At 38.6% G+C, this 19067-nt stretch overlaps 2 protein-coding genes across 2 annotated transcripts; one reads left to right on the top strand and one right to left on the bottom strand.

Moving 5' to 3' along the window:
- The first annotated feature begins 571 nt into the window (after nt 1-571).
- On the top strand, nt 572-11988 carry LOC135629120 (serine/threonine-protein kinase EDR1-like). The gene is made up of 13 exons (XM_065136295.1): nt 572-1012; nt 1406-1828; nt 2549-2649; nt 3487-4721; nt 4958-4998; nt 6022-6090; nt 6191-6291; nt 8102-8180; nt 8261-8359; nt 8872-8940; nt 9257-9306; nt 10971-11147; nt 11484-11988. The coding sequence occupies exons 1-13, from the start codon at nt 614-616 to the stop codon at nt 11617-11619; spliced, it is 2979 nt and encodes a 992-aa protein (XP_064992367.1). The 5' UTR covers nt 572-613; the 3' UTR covers nt 11620-11988.
- Nucleotides 11989-12634: 646 nt separating this feature from the next.
- Nucleotides 12635-13012, bottom strand: LOC135628342 (uncharacterized). Its single transcript, XM_065134962.1, has one exon. The coding sequence runs from the start codon at nt 13010-13012 to the stop codon at nt 12635-12637; it is 378 nt and encodes a 125-aa protein (XP_064991034.1).
- Nucleotides 13013-19067: the final 6055 nt, after the last annotated feature.

The following is a 19067-nucleotide window of genomic DNA, read 5'->3' as shown; positions in this document are numbered from 1 at the left end:
CGTTAAACTCATCCAACCACGCGGTCTCGACGAACCCCCGGATAAGTGCGTCCCAACTAACACCCGGACCCGAACCACATAATCCAATCTAATTAATTAGCTACCCTTATCTCTATTCTAATTGGATGCCGAGGAGACCCCAAAGCTACTTTGACTGGCTGAATCAACCCCCGAATAGATTCCACGCTGCTCGCGTCCCCCACCGATCTGACACCTGGAGCCCACGACCTCGACAGACGATCCACAGTACCCTCGTTCAGCCATTGGTGTGTTTAGTGTGGGTCCCACCTGCGTGGCCAATGGGGATTGGCGTTTACCTGCGTGCTGTTTAAGTGCGCTCGGCTGAGGCTGATATCTCCAACTTGATGATGTCACTCAATGAGGTGGCATCAACAATTGCCGTTCGCTGAGGAGGCAGAAAGCGAAATGATCAGTGCAAGTAATCCCGCACGTGCGAAATTATGTGGATGATAGTGGTAGTCCTTGTAATTAACGCCCAAACCCGAGCCGCTTTAATTAATGTGCACACTTGTCTGGGTCTATAATTACGCGAGGAAGTGCTCAGTCTTCCGAAGTCCTGTCGTCGTCCCCAAGGGAGCGAAGAGAAAGCCCGATGAAGCACATATTTAAGATCAAGCGGCACCCTCACCGATCCAACGAGATCCCCTCCCCATCCCCCGCCGGCGGTGCGGGGGCGACATCGGCGCCCCCTGCCACGGCCGTCTCCCCCTCCTGTGCCTCCGACCACCGTGCCGCGGCGGCGCCCGCGCCACCCTCCCCAGCCGAGCCCCCTCGGTCGGCCGCCGCCGGGGACGACCGGCAGGACTACTTCTCGTCCGAGGAGGAGTTCCAGGTGCAGCTGGCGCTTGCGATCAGTGCTTCGAATACGGAGTTCACGGGCGATCTGGATGGCGATCAGATCCGCGCCGCGAAGCTGTTGAGCCTGGGGAGGGACCGGATCGACCAGGATCGGGAGGAGGGAACGGCGGAGTCGCTGTCGCGGAGGTACTGGGTGAGTTCTTGTCTTTTGATTTTGATTTTGGATTTGGGGTCGAACCTTAGTTTATTATCTCGAATTAGGGTTGACTTTTGTGGTTCATCAACCAAGGATTTCTCCTAAGCTAGTGAGAGCTGGGAGATTGAGGATGGAACTTGGACTCTGGTTCTTAAAAGACATTAGGGTTTATCATCCTATTTTTAGTAAAGGGCAAACTCCAAATTCTTCGATGTCATCATATTCGTCTGCCCATCTTCGTTTGTTGTCTTGTTCTTAAATCTATATAACTAACGGTGGTATCTTCCCTTATGGAAAGGGGGAAGGGGACATCGTGGCTTCTAGGATTCCTTTTTATTCTTTTCCTCCATTGGTTCACTTTTGGAGATATTGACTGTGTGCCGTATCCAGGACTATAACGTGCTTGACTATGATGAGAAAGTTGTGGATGGGTTCTATGACATTTATGGGCTCTCAGGCAATGCTGCAAATCACGGAAGGATGCCATCACTAATCGAACTCCAAACTAGCATTGGGGATTTAGGTTTTGAGGTTATTGTAGTCAACCGTCCAATTGACCCTGCATTAGTAGAGTTGGAGCAAGTCGCACAATGCATTTGTTTAGGCTGCCCTACTGCTGAAATGGGGCTGTTGGTGCAAAGAATATCTGAATTGGTTATGGAGCATATGGGCGGTCCTGTGAGGGATGCAAACGACATGCTAACAAAATGGATGGAGAAAAGCACCGACTTACGAACCACACAACAGACAAGTTTGTTACCAATTGGTTGCATAAGAGTAGGGTTGTCTCGGCATCGGGCTCTACTGTTTAAGGTTAGTTTATCTGTTCTTCGCTTTTGGCAACTCTTGGTGGTATTGTTTTTCCCTGTCATGAGTTACTTTATAGCTGCTTCTGGGATGAATGTGCATTCTGGAACCCAGTATACATCACATAAAAATTATTGCTTTGTATTGGCAAAGGCCTTTGAAGGAGTTGATGTTATTGTGGCAGTATTATAGATGGGCAATATCATAATTACCAACAAAGGTATAACCTTAGTGGATTTCTGCACATTGACATGTAACTTGTAAGCTTAAAAAGAGTTTCTGGAACTGGATAGAAATACCATTGCATGCCAAAATCATTGTAGCATGTAAGCATGCAACTGGAATTTAGTTCAGGAGAAAGTTATCTTAAGGTTCCTTAATGGATGATTGTTTTTGCTGGGTTCCTAGAGTTGTATGGATGCATCACCTTGTGAAGAAAAGGTGTGTGTCATGCCTTCAATTTTCAAGAAAAAAAATGAGCTAAGTTTTGTTAGATAGGCATTATTGTAGCACTAGAGTATAAAAACTATTGTTCGATGAACTTGTCAGTAAGGGAACTTTTTCCTGATGTGGTCAGTGGCGCTCTATTTATATATATATTTTTTCAATAATCATATGGGATGGTGTCTAAAAAGAAAGTCCCGTTTTGGCTTTAGGATATATTGGTAAGACTTATTGCCTTATTGATCCTCAATCCTATCTGGTTACCACAACATCACAATGCAGGTTCTTGCAGATAATGTTGGCATTCCTTGCAGGCTGGTTAAAGGGAGTCACTACACTGGTGTGGATGACGATGCTGTCAACATAATAAAGTTTGATGCAAGGTTTATATTACTTACATTTATTGATCTTTCTATTCATTAAGTAACAAGGTGGAGGCATATATTGCCTATAACTTCTATAATCTTTGTACTTGAAAAACTAGATTGGTATTTACTTTAAGAATGAAGCTATTGAGAAGTATAACCTTTCGCTTACAGTATCTAAATTTTGACTTGATTTTCTGTTTGGCCCATGCAAACTTTTCTTGAACTTTTTCACTGCTCGTGCCTGTTTCTCATAGACTCATACCCATGTTTATATTGCTAGCATTGTTGTTTACATACACAATCATATCTTTTGTCTTGAAGCTATGGGAGCAGACCATGCATTTCTAGACACTTCATATATGCTCATAAACAGAGGCAATAACTAAGGGACATAAGAGTAGAGCTGAATTCTCTTGGGTCTGGAAGAAGTCCTTTTCTTGGTTCTAGTTTAAACTTAAGCTGCAGTTTGAAAATTTCTACATGATAATATTATTTGGTTTCATTTTGTAAAAACTTTGCTGATGATGCAGTTTTGGTCCTTGATCATAAGAAAATCTTTTACTTGTTTCCATTTTTATAAATAATTGGCCAAACAGGCCTGTATGTCGTAAACTACAGCCACCACATTGCGGCACGGATATTTTCCACCTTGGCATTTCATTCCTTGATGTATTAGGGATCTAAATGGTACTATTTTGCTTTCTTAGATTTATTCTGGTAATCTTAAATGAATTGACTGGAAATATGGCTGCTACATGTAGTCTATATATATTTTCTATTAAAATTGCCATTTCAGTCATTAACTTATAGATGTGTTACAGTGCTAATTGTAATGCTAATCTTCTTTATTAGGGAATTCTTGGTTGATCTTATGGCTGCTCCGGGCACTTTAATTCCAGCAGATGTACTTAGTTTAAAGGACACTTCTTACAAGCCAAAAGCAAGTAGGAATGTGAGCCCTTCGACAAGCAAACCAGAGGATGACCTTTTCAAAGTTGAGCGATTACGTGAGGTGCATAACAATGGAAATGAAATTCCACTCTTGGATATGAATAAGGTGCATGATAAAAGATTAAGATATGAAAAATCAATTGTGATTCCTTCAGTTCAAAGTGATCATAATGGAGAATCATCTACAACTAGTGGATGTACTTCTATGGGAAATACGAGTTTGTGTATGCAAGACCAAGCTGATCAGTTTACATCTTCTACCAGTGCAACTTGCTCAAAGCAAAAAGCGATTGTTGTTGCTGAAACGGATGGTGATAATATGGGAAAAGGAAAGGTCAATACAGCATTTAATCCACAAGATTCTGTAGGCTCAACAAATCTTTTTGCTGAGCTGAATCCTTTCCAGGTAATTGGAGTTGACAAAGGTGCTCCACATTTCAAAACTACCGACATTACAAATAGTGGATATCAAAGGTGCAGGGAAAAAGTTGCTCTGGGTCCTGGAAGGTCGCAAGTTCCATTGGTTTGGAAAGGACGTTCTGCATGCAATGAAGTTCCTAATACGAAGCATAATAATTTTGTGGAGGAGTCAATTCCGCAGAGGAATTTTGTACTGAAGTCACCATCTCCAAAAATGCCCAACTTAGCTGCAAAAGTATATTCTGGAGGTTTAATTTCTGGTTCTTCTGTTATTTCAAACTCTAGCGGGGCAGTTTCTTCTGAAAATCAAACTAGTGATGCTTCTCTAAATATGGGCCATTCTTCCTCGGACTATATTAAATCAGGTATCGCTTCAGGGAAGAACCTTAATCATGAAGTACACAGACACCGTCTTGATGTTCAAAAAGATCATTCACTTGTCTCCGAAAAATATCTAATAGATGACCATGCGTGTCAACTAGTTTTGAAAAACCGCCAGTCACATGAACTGAAGGGACATGGGAAACATCTTAAGGAGAAACATGATCCAAAAAATTGCTCTCGTGATAGATATATGGAAACAAGTATAAGCTCAATTGAGCAAGGATCTTCAAGTTCACAAGCCAGGCCAAGTCAGTTTGATCCAATGCTAGATGATGTGGCTGAATGCGAAATCCCATGGGAAGACCTAGTAATTGGAGAGAGGATTGGATTAGGTACTTCTTGAACCTTTTGCAAAAATTTGAACTTATTCTGTTCTCAAAAAAACTCATGCATAGTTTTTAAATGGAAAGCTTCTACAGAACATTTGTGGGCTCTCTTTTCCAGTTGGTTTAGCAATGTACATTTTGTTTTCTTACTAATTTAGCTTTTGGTAAAAGCTTTTCTCCGTAGTTCATGTTTTAAGAATTAATGACTTGTAACTTTTGATTTTTTCCTCCCTCATGAATAGGTTCATACGGAGAAGTATATCGTGCAGATTGGAATGGAACGGTGAGTTGTTTTTTGTGGCACAACAGTACTAATTTTCACAAATAGCCTGTGCTTAAAGCAGATAAAAAATTTCGAGTGAAGTCTAAAAACCAATCATATCAAATTTTGTTTGGAAAGATGGGAACTTTCATTGTGTTAATCAGTTTGTTTTACTTTATTTTTGTTATTTTTATCAATTTTGCTATTGTTAATCTGGGCTTTTGAAGAATTTTTTCTTAGTATTGGCAAAAACTGGACCTAATCAAACACTGCATAAGGTGTTCTACAAAAAAAAATTTATCATAAAGGCTAAGCATCCAAACTTCTCTGGCACCACGAACTTCATCAATATCCAACTCATGTGCAAGATGAGAATTAACCTGTATAAGGCGGATCTTCTCCTCCAAAGCTGCATTAAGTTTTCAAAAAGTTAATTCATGAGCCTGACGAAACAGACCTGCCCAGTAGCCTGGTTGTCTCTTTGTAGTAGATTCAGGAGTTTTGGGAGTCTGAGGGAGTCAGGTTTCAGTGGAGACAAGGAGGGGGAAGGGGAAGGGGGAGAGGAAGAAGGAGATGGGCTGGAGCTATGATGAACAATTAGGACATTGGTGAGTTGCTTCACTGCAACCTGCTAAAAAATGGACATATGATAGAGATTTTTTTTCTGGAACCCATTCACACCCCAGGCAGGGAAGACTCACTAGTGAAAGCATGTTCTCTTTTCCTTCAAATAGGAAGCATTCAATATGGGTTATGGTCAGATTTAGTTTAGTTGGTAAATAAGGCTTTTATGAGATAGGGATAGAGAGAAGTTTTGAAAAGACTGGTACCTTTTAGCAGTCTATCATTTGCGAACAGTTAGTTGAGATTTTTAATAGGGATGTGAACACTATGGCTTAAGTCATGCTTATAAATGTGTCAGTTGACATTTATTTGTTATTGTGTTTAGTTGTGTATACTCCAAGCACAGAAACAAGCAAATGTTGCTTAGATTATTGAGTTTGGTGTATTAAATAACATGCATGTGGTTGGTTTTTAATACAGGAAGTAGCTGTGAAGAAGTTCCTAGACCAGGACTTTTATGGGGATGCTTTGGATGAATTCCGAAGTGAAGTATGTGAAAAAGAATTCTGAAACTCATTGTTTCTCATGCTTGCTTGCTGAATTTTGAACCTAAAATGGAAATGGGTAACTTTACTAATTTGTTGTCTAGGTTCGGATAATGCGCAGGTTGCGTCATCCAAACGTTGTCCTTTTCATGGGTGCTGTAACTCGTCCTCCTAACCTGTCTATTGTTTCAGAGTTTCTTCCAAGGTAATACATAGGTTCTTTCTTTTTTATGTGTAGGACAGGAACTTGTATTGAATAATTTAACTTTATATGGCTAAATTGTTTTGATTGGTCATTGAAATTTACAACTGATATCCATTTAATGTTTGATCTCTTTTTTTATTTTCTTAATGAGAAATGCTCATTAAGTGAATGTTACACATCTGGCCTGTAGCTTGAATGTTATGATGATCCCTCCAATTGGAATGACCTTGTTTTGTTTTAGATGTTATATAAGATCAATTTGGTTCACTTTGCTTATCTTAAGCAAGTGGACTGCGATGCATAGTAGAACTATACATGTTCCTTTTCTACATATGTTGAATGAAAGCATTTTACAAGACATGTGGTGATCATACTGTGTTTTTTACTTCTGCTGATCAATTATATAATTCCTATTTATGTTATACTTAGTCTTCAAATTTAATTGCTAAAATGCTTGTCATTTCAATTGGTTGCTAAGTTTGCCACCTTGCACTTGATGCAATTGTCCTTTGTTTTTGCGTTGTTCAGTTGGTTTTATTATCGCTTATTTACTCATGTTAATCCTACACTAGTGTGCTTGATCTCCATAGGCAACTTAATATTTTCACAATTTATTTAGGACTCCAGTAACTATGCTTTTTTTTATCATGTGCTTTTGTTCATTTATTTGCTTATAGGTTCAGTGATTGAAATCTTCTCGGCGAGGGTTGAAAAATCTTTGTGATGTAGATGTGGTGCTATGCTAGGCACGAACACAACTATTTCATATTGTTTGGTGATTTTATTTTGGCACACCATGGTTTAAGTTTTTCTTGGCACATGTATGCCCTCAACTATATCTGTGAAATACAAACTCAAACTGGCATTCTAGCTAACTAAGATTTTTTAATGTGGCCAAGTTGTTTTACTGATGGGTCAAAGTTGGTTCCATTCGGAATAACTTGGGCTAGCCAAGTTGTGAATCGCTTTTTTGGAAAAAATTCATTGTGAGTTTCCTTTCTATGAAGGAAACTATTGAGCCTTTCTATGAAGAAAACATATGCTTAATGTGAACCTGACTTGACCTGACAGCAGCTGAAAGTTTCTTAAATTGGACCCAAGCCATCATCCCATCGGTCATATCAAATGGATCGGATCCTGGGTATTGAGTTGACAGCAACATTGCTATCACTACTGGTTATGGTATCTGTGCTGATCTTAGCATAAGTCAACATTGTGCATAAGTGTTGTCAGAAAATAAACATGGCAAGCCATCTCATGTTGGTACCAGAACATCATGGTACATCTACACAAGATGGCCAAAATTCTCAAAAACTCAAAATCCTGCTTAGAATTGTTGTTTTGACTATTTCTTAGATCTATTCTTAAATATTGTCATATGCAACTTGTTCTGGTGAAATTTTCCTTTTTGATTATTTCAGATGTTCTTATTCTTTGCATCAAACAAATCAATATCTCAAAAATGTCTTGCTAAACTCTTGTAGAGACATCTCTGTTTCATTGAGTGAACACCAAGCTAGAAAAGATGAGGACAGTTAGGAGAGTTTGGATGAAGCAATTTTCTTGACAAATGAATTGTTTTGAAATTGTACATGCTTGTTTCTTTTAATGCTACATATTCTCAGTGCAGCTAATATTTCTTCTAGTTAGTTTTAAGATTATTTCTTTTCAGGTAAAGCAAATTCGGTGCTGGAAGTTCATTTTCTTTAAAACATCACTTTATCAGCTTTAGTTGAGATTTACTCTTGCATATGTTTTCCTTGATTTTTTTGTTTAAACAATAATATGACTTTTGAAATTGAAATTTCAGAGGCAGCTTGTACAGGATTCTTCATCGTCCTAATTGTCAAATTGACGAGAAACGAAGGATAAAAATGGCCCTTGATGTGGTACAACTGCTGAATATTTGCATTTCAATTGTCTTGTTTGCATAAATTCTGTAGTTCTTTTAATGATTTTTGCCCCTTAGGCTAGGGGAATGAATTGCTTGCACACTAGTGTACCTACCATTGTCCACCGGGATCTTAAATCGCCTAATTTATTGGTCGACAAGAATTGGACTGTTAAGGTATGCAATAGTCTTATAACCATATTCTCATTTGTAATTATCTACAAAATTATGGTGGCTAATTTTCACTAATTTAAATGGCTCAAGTGTATCACCAAATGAATGGGTTCAAAAAACTAAAACTGTTGCTCTGTTCATGTTCTTTGTCGACAAATATTCATGAGCAACTTGGTCATCACAAACTGTGGTGGTTATGTTTACTCTTCCATGTTTTTATTCTGAAATATTGCTTGTTGCATTTGTTACCTTCATTGGCAGATTATTTATTGTCATAACTTAGTCCACCTTAAATCTTGTTATTAACTTTGTCCACCTTAATGCAAGCTTAGATATCATCAAAATCCTAGACAGAATTCTAAATAAATTAGATAAATAAGAACCTTTAAACCACAGATGGGGCTTTAAATACCATAGCTAAATGAGTATCTTTCTCATGTGAAAAATATGTTGCTTGTAGAAATTAGTTCAGCCACATGACATGGAATAACAGCATTTGAATCTCAAAATTTCAGGTTTGTGATTTTGGGCTGTCACGCTTGAAGCATAGTACATTTCTATCATCGAAATCCACAGCTGGAACTGTAAGAAACTTTTATCTTTGTTGCTTTGCTTATGACTTTTAAAACTAATATTTGAATTATCATATCCAAACAATCTCCAACAGTAGAATGTCATAAGATAAATATGCATAAGTGAAGGACACAGTTCACCACGTGCTGCATTTCTCTGTGAAACAAATGAGATATACCTGTGATTGACAGCAGTTGGATATCATATCATGATAAGAGGCAAAAGTAACTAAGGAGGCACTTGTAGATGCTCTTTTACTTAACAATTCGTTATTAATTACTATTATTACCTCTGTTTCCTTACTTTTTTGTTGTTTTGATCTGATAGCCTGAGTGGATGGCACCAGAGGTGTTGCGCAATGAAAATTCCAATGAAAAGTGAGTTTCCTTGTCTAATATTGTCAAATTAATACATGCTGCAGCTTTAGTTGGTACCTTTATCACAGATTCTGCAAGAAGCATTATGTAATAAAAATTACTTTCCCATATCTTGAGCCACAACTCAGTGATCTTTTGCTTTTGAATAACCAGTTCATCATTTGCTCTTGAATAACCAGTGCATTGCAAATGCATATAGATCAATTCCATCTGCACTGGTCTAAAGAAGAGATGAAATTAAATTTTGGCCATACGATCCCGTTTTTAATTCTTGGCAAGTATGATTATGTGGACACAATTAGTTTGTAGCCTGACCTAAAGTACCTATTCTCTTGGGTCAAGATGCAAGATCTGCCAAGGAAGTGGTATCAAGGCTTTGTCAAAAGTAGCTTAAATCAATGACAAAGCAACATATATGTATCCCATGACAAGTGTGGGATCAAGCAAAGTTGTAATCCATCTTCTTATTAGATTTTGGACATATTCCAATCAAACGACCATTATGATTCATGGAATCATAGCTTGAGGGTAAGTAGATCTCAGAGAGAGAGACAGAGAGATCGATTGGACCATTTGAAATTGGTTGGCTCTGTGTATCATTTCATGTCTATATCGGTTGGTACATATATATTTTTTTTCATTTACAAATTCTTGCATAACCATGAAATTTTCATTTGGTTGGTACATCGACAACCAATTTTGAGCAATCCAGTTCGATTAGATTAAAAAGTCTATTTTTTTTGTTTAATCTTAATAAACCCTTAATACTTTAGGGCTCGTGAATGTAAGCCCTCTATTCATGAGCCTGCGAGCCCTCTCCTCCTCCATGATTCCATCGCCGTCCCCACCACCGCTATCTACTGCTCATCCACTTGCCATGTGCTTGTTGCCTCTTTTCAAGTACTTCTCTTCCTTTGCCTCCTCTTCTTCCTTTGTCTCCTCCCCTTCTTCCTCCTTTCTGGCACATTGGTGTGGTACGTTTTGGCATAAGGATTCATCTCGGTTCGGCCATGGACTAATACCCAAAATTGCAGTTCCTGAGTGTGACATTGTTGCAATGTCATGGTAGGTGATTGAACATCTTGATGGATCATCACTGTATGTGTGAAGCTTTTGAACTTTAAATAGGTGGTGTGGGTGCCTGCAGGCTGTTGGAGTATATGCTAGTCTTACCATGGTGGACTATTGGTGATCATTCTTTCAGGTGGTAGTTCTTTAACCCTTACAGCAAATATGGGAATGGAGAATATTCCTTTTCTTCTTATGGAAGATTTTCAGAGTAATCTGTTCCTAGTGTAATTCAAAGGTGGAGACATAAAGTTTAACAACTTTTATAAAATATGTTGACATAATCACAGAATAAGCCTAAATCTAAATCCCAAGTATTAAGTGGATACATGATGGTCTATTAAAGTAGTCATACTAAGAGCCATCAAATCACTTAATGTTTCTTATAAAGCTTTCTATACCTTTAATTAATATAAAAAATTTGCCTCTTCTAATTGATGCATGTAGTTCTTTTGACTTAATGATAAAATAAACCATGTGGTACTTAATCAAGTTCTGTGTCAGTTTTGGTGTAGCAGATATATTGTAGGAAATGATTCTTGTATTGGTTCTCCAACCATCCACCTCAATCATGTAATCAATGTGGAATTTTGTAGATGCGATGTCTATAGTTTTGGAGTAATCCTATGGGAACTTGCAACGTTGAGGATGCCATGGAGTGGAATGAACCCAATGCAAGTGGTTGGTGCTGTTGGGTTTCAGGAACGACGACTTGACATTCCAAAAGAAGTTGATCCCCTGGTTGCAAGCATCATTTGGGAATGCTGCCAAACGTAAGCATCAAACTTGAAAATCATATTCCAACCTTATTTTGTTGACCACTAATGTTCTTGAAGATCATGAAACCATGCGTTAATTTTAATGCTTATCTTTATATTACTACCAGTAGCCTAGAACTATTTTTCTTTGAGTGGATTGATATGATCCTATTATAAGATGTATCCATAATGCTGTGGTATGGATTTTGTAATCCATTCTGTCCCATTTATCTTAGCTACTTCAAAACACTGCAAACTGAATGGTTTTTCTTGCCAGGGATTTAACCCTTCTGTCCCATATAGTTTAACCACATAAATTTCAAGCTTGGTCTGAATGGTTTCTCTTGCCAGGGACCCAAACCTGCGCCCTTCATTTGCGCAACTGACAACTGCTCTGAGGTCCTTACAGCGGCTTGTCATCCCCTCATACCAGGAAACACACAGCCCTCCGGTGGCACAAGAGATATCTGTAAACCTGACACCTTGAGCTCTTAAGAACTGTGCATAAGTATATTGCGTAACCTCAAGAGTTGGATTTGGCCATAATCGGCAGCCAGTCCAAAGCTTCTTTTCCATTTTTTTGGCAATCATTGTAAAGTGGATCATGTTTATAGCAATGCCAAGTCGAAAACCCTGTGTTTTGTAAATGGAACTACCATCTATTTTTCTTTCTTTTTTTTCCTCTGTTCCCATGTCCGCCTAGCCGGAAACCGGCCAGCCGTAGAAGGAAACACCAAACAACGGATACTTTATTCAATAGCGCCCTTGGTTGGAATGTAATCATATCCGTACTCTTTTTACGATAAAACTGTGACATCATTTACAATGCAAACTTTGTGCTTTCTTGCATTGCTTACTGTATTAGTTAGCATTGATTTTAAACAGACTACTGAAGTATGTTGACATCACATACAGAGGAAAAAAGATCATACTTTTCAGTTCTTACTTGGAATCCGTTTCCATATTACCAAGTGTAAAAGTGTGATGATTCGATGCTGAAGGAAATATGTTGTGTTTCCGCTGCTTAATGAATTTTGCTTTTGTGAGACTTGTTGATGTGTAGCAATGTAAAGACAAATTGTTCATATCATGTATGATGTTGAACAAGAAAAGATTAGCCAAAGAGTTCTTTTCCACCAATCGTGAAAATGAACGACTACTTCTCTTTTTATCGGATGATTACACATTATACCTCGGATCCAATTTTCTTGTTTCATTGGCATTTACTGTTTGATGAGAATAGTATTACAGAATCATTTTGTAGAATTACTTTCGTACATCTCTGAAGAATTTGTAGATGATTTTTTGTAAAACAATTACTTTTCTGTTTTCGCTTGCGTTGAGCTCATGAAATGATTCAGTTCGAGTCGAGACTAATTTACGGAAAAGAAACTAATCTTAAGGAAAAGATAGAGAAATTGCCGATATCATTTGAAACCAAAATCCTAAAGCTTCGGTCAGACTACATCTTCCGTGCAGGGAAGAGAATCCTCGACCGTCGGCTACCGGAGGACTGCAACTCTGGTCGCTTCGTCGGCCGCCTGCGACGGGCTCACCGGGTTCCCAGGCGACGAGGCCGATGGCTTGTCCACCGACCTCCGCCGCCGCCACAGCATCCGCCTCATCCCGTCAACTACGTCTATTGCTGGGTTGGAGTGAGGCCTCCTACGGAACGACGCATGCGCCATCACAGCCTCCTCCAATCCTCCATAACCCTTCTTCCTCCTCCCATTCCCCTTCCCCGCCTCATCTCTCACCGCCTCTGAACACAGCCCACACAGCCACTTCCCACCGAAGTCGGCCTTCACCCTGCTGATGTACTCCTCAGTGCAGTCCTCCTCCAGCCCGCAGCACTCGCACTTGGCAGACTCCGTTTCCATGATCATGTGAACTGGATTGGTGGAAGCGATGGAGGTGGAGACAACTGCTATATACTGATGAGAGACTCCATGACAGCCACCAGCCTTAAATTACTCCTTGTTCTTAGGCACAGTGAGTGAAGGTGGAAACAAGACAAGACCTGTTGGCCTTTTCATGCATTCATCTTCTTACAAAATATGGAGCTAACACATTGCTAATATAAAATTCTTTTGTACATAAATGTACTTTGACAGGACCTTCAGCTATTCCACGAAAATTTGCATCTCAACTGAGGACTCCTCGAACCAACCTTGCAAGTAAAGTCGCAATGACTCTGGATTGAACTCAACCACAAAATGAAGCTACCAGAGAGAATGGTTCCTGTACCAAGATTCAGCATTAGGAAGATTACCAAGTCTAAAGATCACGGTTGATGGTACGATAATATTTAGTTCCTTATTAGTTTAAGAGCATTCACTGAACAAAAGTCCAGAGATGATTTCTACAAGAGGTTAATAATATGATCATTATTTTTTATCGATCGAGATTCAACATATGAAGTACAATTAATGTCTAATAGATATGTCATATTAGCTTTTGATGCCTACAACAAACTAACATATATTAATTTGATTGTTAGAAGGATTTTGTCATATGCAATCCTAACGCAATCTTTACATGAAATAGAATACAAACAAATTCTTATCTCGAGTTGTAATCCCATCTACTAAAAGATTTCTTTACTTTTTTCATGTATGAAAACTCGAAAATTGAATTGAGTTGGATCAATATCATTATTCATTTGATAACTAAAATTTCCAAGAGAAGGAAATGAAAGCAGCACAAACAAAACATAACATATATTTATCACTGTTATCAGAGAAATATGACATGCTGTTGACCCCCTAGCAAGTATGACATGTTCCAGTTCGAACCTTCTTGGGTGATTGTTCTTTAAATGCATGATTCCACATTGCTGACCGCATCATCGTATACTAAACTACAACAATTGGATGCTTTCTGCAGGCATATCCCCTTGATCATGCAAAAGGAGCACCGAGCACCCTGCATCTCATCTTTTCAGGACTACAATTTGACCACATCTATATCCTTGTGGCCATGAACGACACTAAATTTGTCTGTCTTCTGACACCCACTCTCCATGATCAGAGCTCGGTTGATAGAAAATTAACTATCATCATTATTACCAAGCACTTGCAAGCATCATCTCAACTTGGAGAATATTTTTGCTGAGAAGCAGTGTCTTGCCTGCTCATTGATGCTGCAGTTTGCAGTATCCAATTGTTCTTGGATCAATTATACTGCAGGTAAGTGTTCTTGCAGCTTTCCCCTCAAGTAATTGTGTAATATGTTATTATCAGAACTTGATAGACACAACCAGGTGAATGTACAATATCTGTGCCCCCTCGAATCTTTCTTTACACTACTTTTTCTTTGCTCTTTCGGCACTCCTTTAGTATGACCAGGAGTAAGGAGGAAGATGAGGTCAACCTCGCCGCAGTCAACGTGACTAGCTCTGTCAGAAACAATGGCGTGCATGAACTTTGGTTGACTTGCAATGCTAAATTATCATGTGTAACTTTCCCCTGGCATTTAAGCAAGCAAAAACTTAGGAAGATTCATATCGATCATGTATTATCTGTTGTTGAAATGAAGCCTATCAGTCAGTTCTTCCTTCGTAGCTCCTATTCATTACTGTCGATGACCAGTAGGCCTCTCCTCTGATCCCTCTCGGAATAATTGCTTTCAGGGCTACTACTGGTTTTGAAATATTGCTTATCACAATGATCACCTTTTATTTGCTTGAATTTTGGCAATTTATAATTTTTGCAAATGCATTATCTGTCAAAAGAATGTATAAATATCTGGAACTACATCTATCCTATAGGTAGTGGGTATCAATCATGTTATCCATTTAGTCTGATAATTTTGGCCTTGATTTTTCATGATTACTAGTCACAAAAAAAAAAAGAAGCTGTTTTGACCACATATGATCTTAATCCTTTTGCAGCTTCTCATAAACTGATCTAATGAGATATGTACTAATACCTGTTTCCAAGCCAAAAAGTTATAGAACTGGAGCGATACTTATATGATATATATGAAATAGACAAATTTGTCAGCACTACAATCATGCCTGACTATTACTGCCAGAAGATCGAAGGATAAAGATCAGTTCAAAGTGCACCAGACGAAATGATCATCGATTCGATTTCCATCGTCTTCAGAGTAATTCTTTTCTTATCCATATAGGTTCTGCAGGCAGACTTCCATCCATGTCTTGTTTTTTTATGTGATGTTGAACCTCCAAGAATGATTGGTTTGAGACAATATTATGATGATTTTTTTGTTTTAATTTTTAAGGTCTTAAATTTCTGATTGTGGATGAAATCCATGGATTTGATACAGAATACTGTTTCTCATTTCTTTACTAAGCTCATTTGGAGTTTGATACAATAGAACCAAGGCAATAAATTTTGTTGAAGTTCTGATAGCAAGTGCAAATCTCTCAATATTTTTGTGATTCAACTCATTACAGAATCCATATAAAATATCTTTTGTGCATTAAAGGATGATCGGAGGCAGTGCCAATTCTAGATTTGCTATGCACCTAAGAAAAGAGAATGCAGAGGTTGATTGAGGCAGGTTGACAGTGGCAAAAGTCTGGTGGCATTTTGCTGAGTTGAAAGTGCCTGTCACCTTCATGTAATGTTGCAGTGATCACCATCTCTCTCTTGTTTCTTGACAAGAGGATAACAGGGGCTCCATGTCAAGCCTTAAAGTCATAGAAAAGTAAGATCAGCATATTGTAAACACCCTTGTAAAGTTCTTATACCTAATGGTTGCATTTATCCACTTGTCCTGGTGCTGTGTCATCATCTCTGTGGAGCTGTTCTGCTCTGATGGTTATCTTAATCATGGGGGCACCACTGGTTCCATGGTCCACCTTCTTGAATTGCACATAGTGTTCTTCCATCCATAGTTTAATCTATGTGCAGAACATGATCATTGTTTGATTTCAGTGTAGACATATGAATTACATCAAGTTAAAAAAGATTCAATAATTCAAGCTTAAGCATCACAAAAGGTGTGTGATTGTTGACAATGTTTAAGAATTCTAATAACTTCAAGTGCATGTCACTGTCAATGCTTTTGATCCAAACAAGCAAGTAAACATCAAAGCTTAAATATCAGTTTCAGTTGAGTGGCTGTTGTGTCTTTTTAGCCAATAGTAAGCTGCATGGCTGAATTGATCTGATTCCTGGTCCAAATTATTAGAATTTCATCTGCGGAGATGAGCTATTCTCAAATATTTTGTTTCTTTACGATGCTAAAGAAGTTGTCGAAAATTTTTTCATTTCACTATTATCTCTTCATAATTATCCATCAAAGACTATCGAAATTTTATTTTCGACTTATCTTTGCCTTCTCGGATGAATATACCTTCCTAGATAGTAGACTCATTATTTTTATAACAAAATGGTTTGTGACAAAATTTATTTTTTATAACAAATTACAGAAAGAAAAAAAAGGTAGAGAAAGTGGCTGCATTGGAGCCTTCTATTAAGTTAATTGAATTCTGAAATAATGGCATTGACAAGACTACAGATCATAAGGATGAAACCTAACCAATTGTCATGACATGTACCATCACAACTTTGAAAGAGACATCCATTTTGGCAATGAATATGTGCCTATGAACCCTTTAGGTCAAAACATGGAATAATAATTGAAGGAGCTGTCATGGTCAAATGGTGATGAGAGCAGCTGTGAACCTAACCCCACATAACATCATACCAAATTAAGTAAAAGGCTTGCATCAAAACATCAAAAGGGGTCTGGTTGAATAGGATGAAGTTGAAAGAGGTTTTGGAGTGGCTTGGACATGACTGAATGAGGGGAAGGGGAGGGGCTCTGAAGAAGCTGATTAAGAAGGACAAGGAGCCATGGTTGGATCCACCAAACTAATGATGGAGATACAGTAAGTGACTCTTTTGTAAGGCAATGACATTCTCAGTCAATTCGCTAATAAGTGATATAGCTATTATTTTCGGTCAATCAAACTCAGAAATGTAAAAAATCCAATCAGTATATACTAAATATGCTATGTCAAATACCAGAGATGACAAATAACATGCTGAACTAATCGTATCGACAGAGTATTTAACAAAAATATTTTTTTATTAAACCATGATCGCAAGAACTCGGATACGAGATACGATATCTTTTTTTTATCAAGTCGAATTGATGATCAAATTTGATCGTATCATATCAGCATTAGAAGGAGAACCTTCAAGATATTATGACAAGAAAATGGAGAAAAAAAAATTCATTGAGTAGTAACATGCAACAAGGGTTAAGCTACTTGTATCAAACCATCTGAACAGGATAAAGTTGAGAGTAATTTTTGAAGTGGCTTGGACATGACTGAAAAAGAGTAAAAGGAAAGGATTCTGATGAAGATGACTTTAGGGTTGGGGGAGTCACTGCTCAGAGGGAATTGGTGTGATTTTAGGGACAAAGAATCATGGTTGGATCCACCAATCTATTGATAAAGCACATACAAGAAACAACTTTGCTGTGAGGGAATGTGCACATTGCCCTTGAGTGAATTCTCTGAGCAGTAATGTTCATCAATGCATTGCAGCATGTTGATCTGCCCCCTGACCTTGGAGAGATTGGGGAAGAGGTGGTAAGCCTTCTCTTTCTTCTAACAAGACAAGTGGGGTAAGACTGGGCAATTTGATCTTTATGTGTGTGCATAAGCTTATGCAATTGGATAAGCTTTAGTGTGTGTGTGTGTGGAACAGACAAAATCTTACACCACATCAGAGGTTTTGCTTCTTCAGTGATCCAAGTTGGATCTTTACTGGCTGCGAGCTCTCTCTCTCTCTCTATTGATATATTAAGAATAGATCTCACTGTTTGCTGAAAAAACAATTCTACTCTCACATAGCAAGCAAATTATCATGACCCGAGCCTGATGGGTTAATTGGTCTATCAATTTCGTTTGATCTAAACCACTGATCAAAATACTTAAGCTGAAGTTAATAATAATATACTCATCAGATCCTTATAAGTCAATTTTAATCTTGTCCATTTTGATGTGGGACTAATCAGGGATGTTACATAAATCCTTACGACTAATTCAATAAGGTGAGTTGGAATAGGATATCAGATAGTCAAAGAGAACCACAATGTGCAGCAACTTGAATTAGTAAACAGAACTGGTGAAGATTTCCCCACTGGAACTCCATTGGTGGGAGTCCAAAGCTTTCCTTGTGGCAAGCACACACAGAGGTGAGTGAGCTTTTCGCTGTGGTGCTGATCTCCAAGATTTGCCTTCTACCCAACGTTCTCATATGATCTCTACCAATGTCGGGACCCCACCAAGGCCATCCATCAATCACAGTGATGTTGTATGTGCCGCAGTGGGGCTCTCACCTGGGGAATGCTCGACAAGCCCCTCCACCTACTGCACCCATCTCTCCTCGAAAGCACAAAGCCTATCGAAGGACACCACCGTGAGGAGGGAACCCAAACTGGAAGACTCTCCTGCAACATGTGCTCTTCTTCTTCTTCTTCTTCTTCTTCTTCTTCTTCTTCTTGTTACTCCCAGTATTGTCATTCATCAAACACATTTGTGGTGAACCCAATGACTACACCAAATGTAATAATCTCTCTCTCTCTCTCTCATCTCTCATCTCTTACCACTATTTGGTTTTATATGAACCATCAAATCCAACCAGTTATTGACCCACTTTGCACAAGAAAGCGTTGGCCCCCCCACCCCCCCCCCCCATCAGAAGTGAACAAAAAGAAAAAGAAAGTAGCAACAGGTGACAACTTTGCCTTTCTCATCTTGTTGAAGCCCTTTACGTGAACAGTTTGCCACAGCCAGCATATGCCTTCTCTGCTACTACCATATTCATCTCCAACTCATCTAAAACTGTGCATCTTCCATATGTAGATTATGCGATTCCTTCTCTTTAATCACAGGAACTACTGAAGTGCGCATGGATACACTCTCCATCGCACAGTGAACCATCATAA

The sequence above is a fragment of the Musa acuminata genome, chromosome BXJ3-1 (genome assembly GCF_036884655.1).
Source record: "Musa acuminata AAA Group cultivar baxijiao chromosome BXJ3-1, Cavendish_Baxijiao_AAA, whole genome shotgun sequence".
NCBI lineage: Eukaryota > Viridiplantae > Streptophyta > Magnoliopsida > Zingiberales > Musaceae > Musa > Musa acuminata.
The sequence above is the reverse complement of the archived record's forward strand: the minus strand, read 5'-3'. Positions and strand labels throughout refer to the sequence as shown.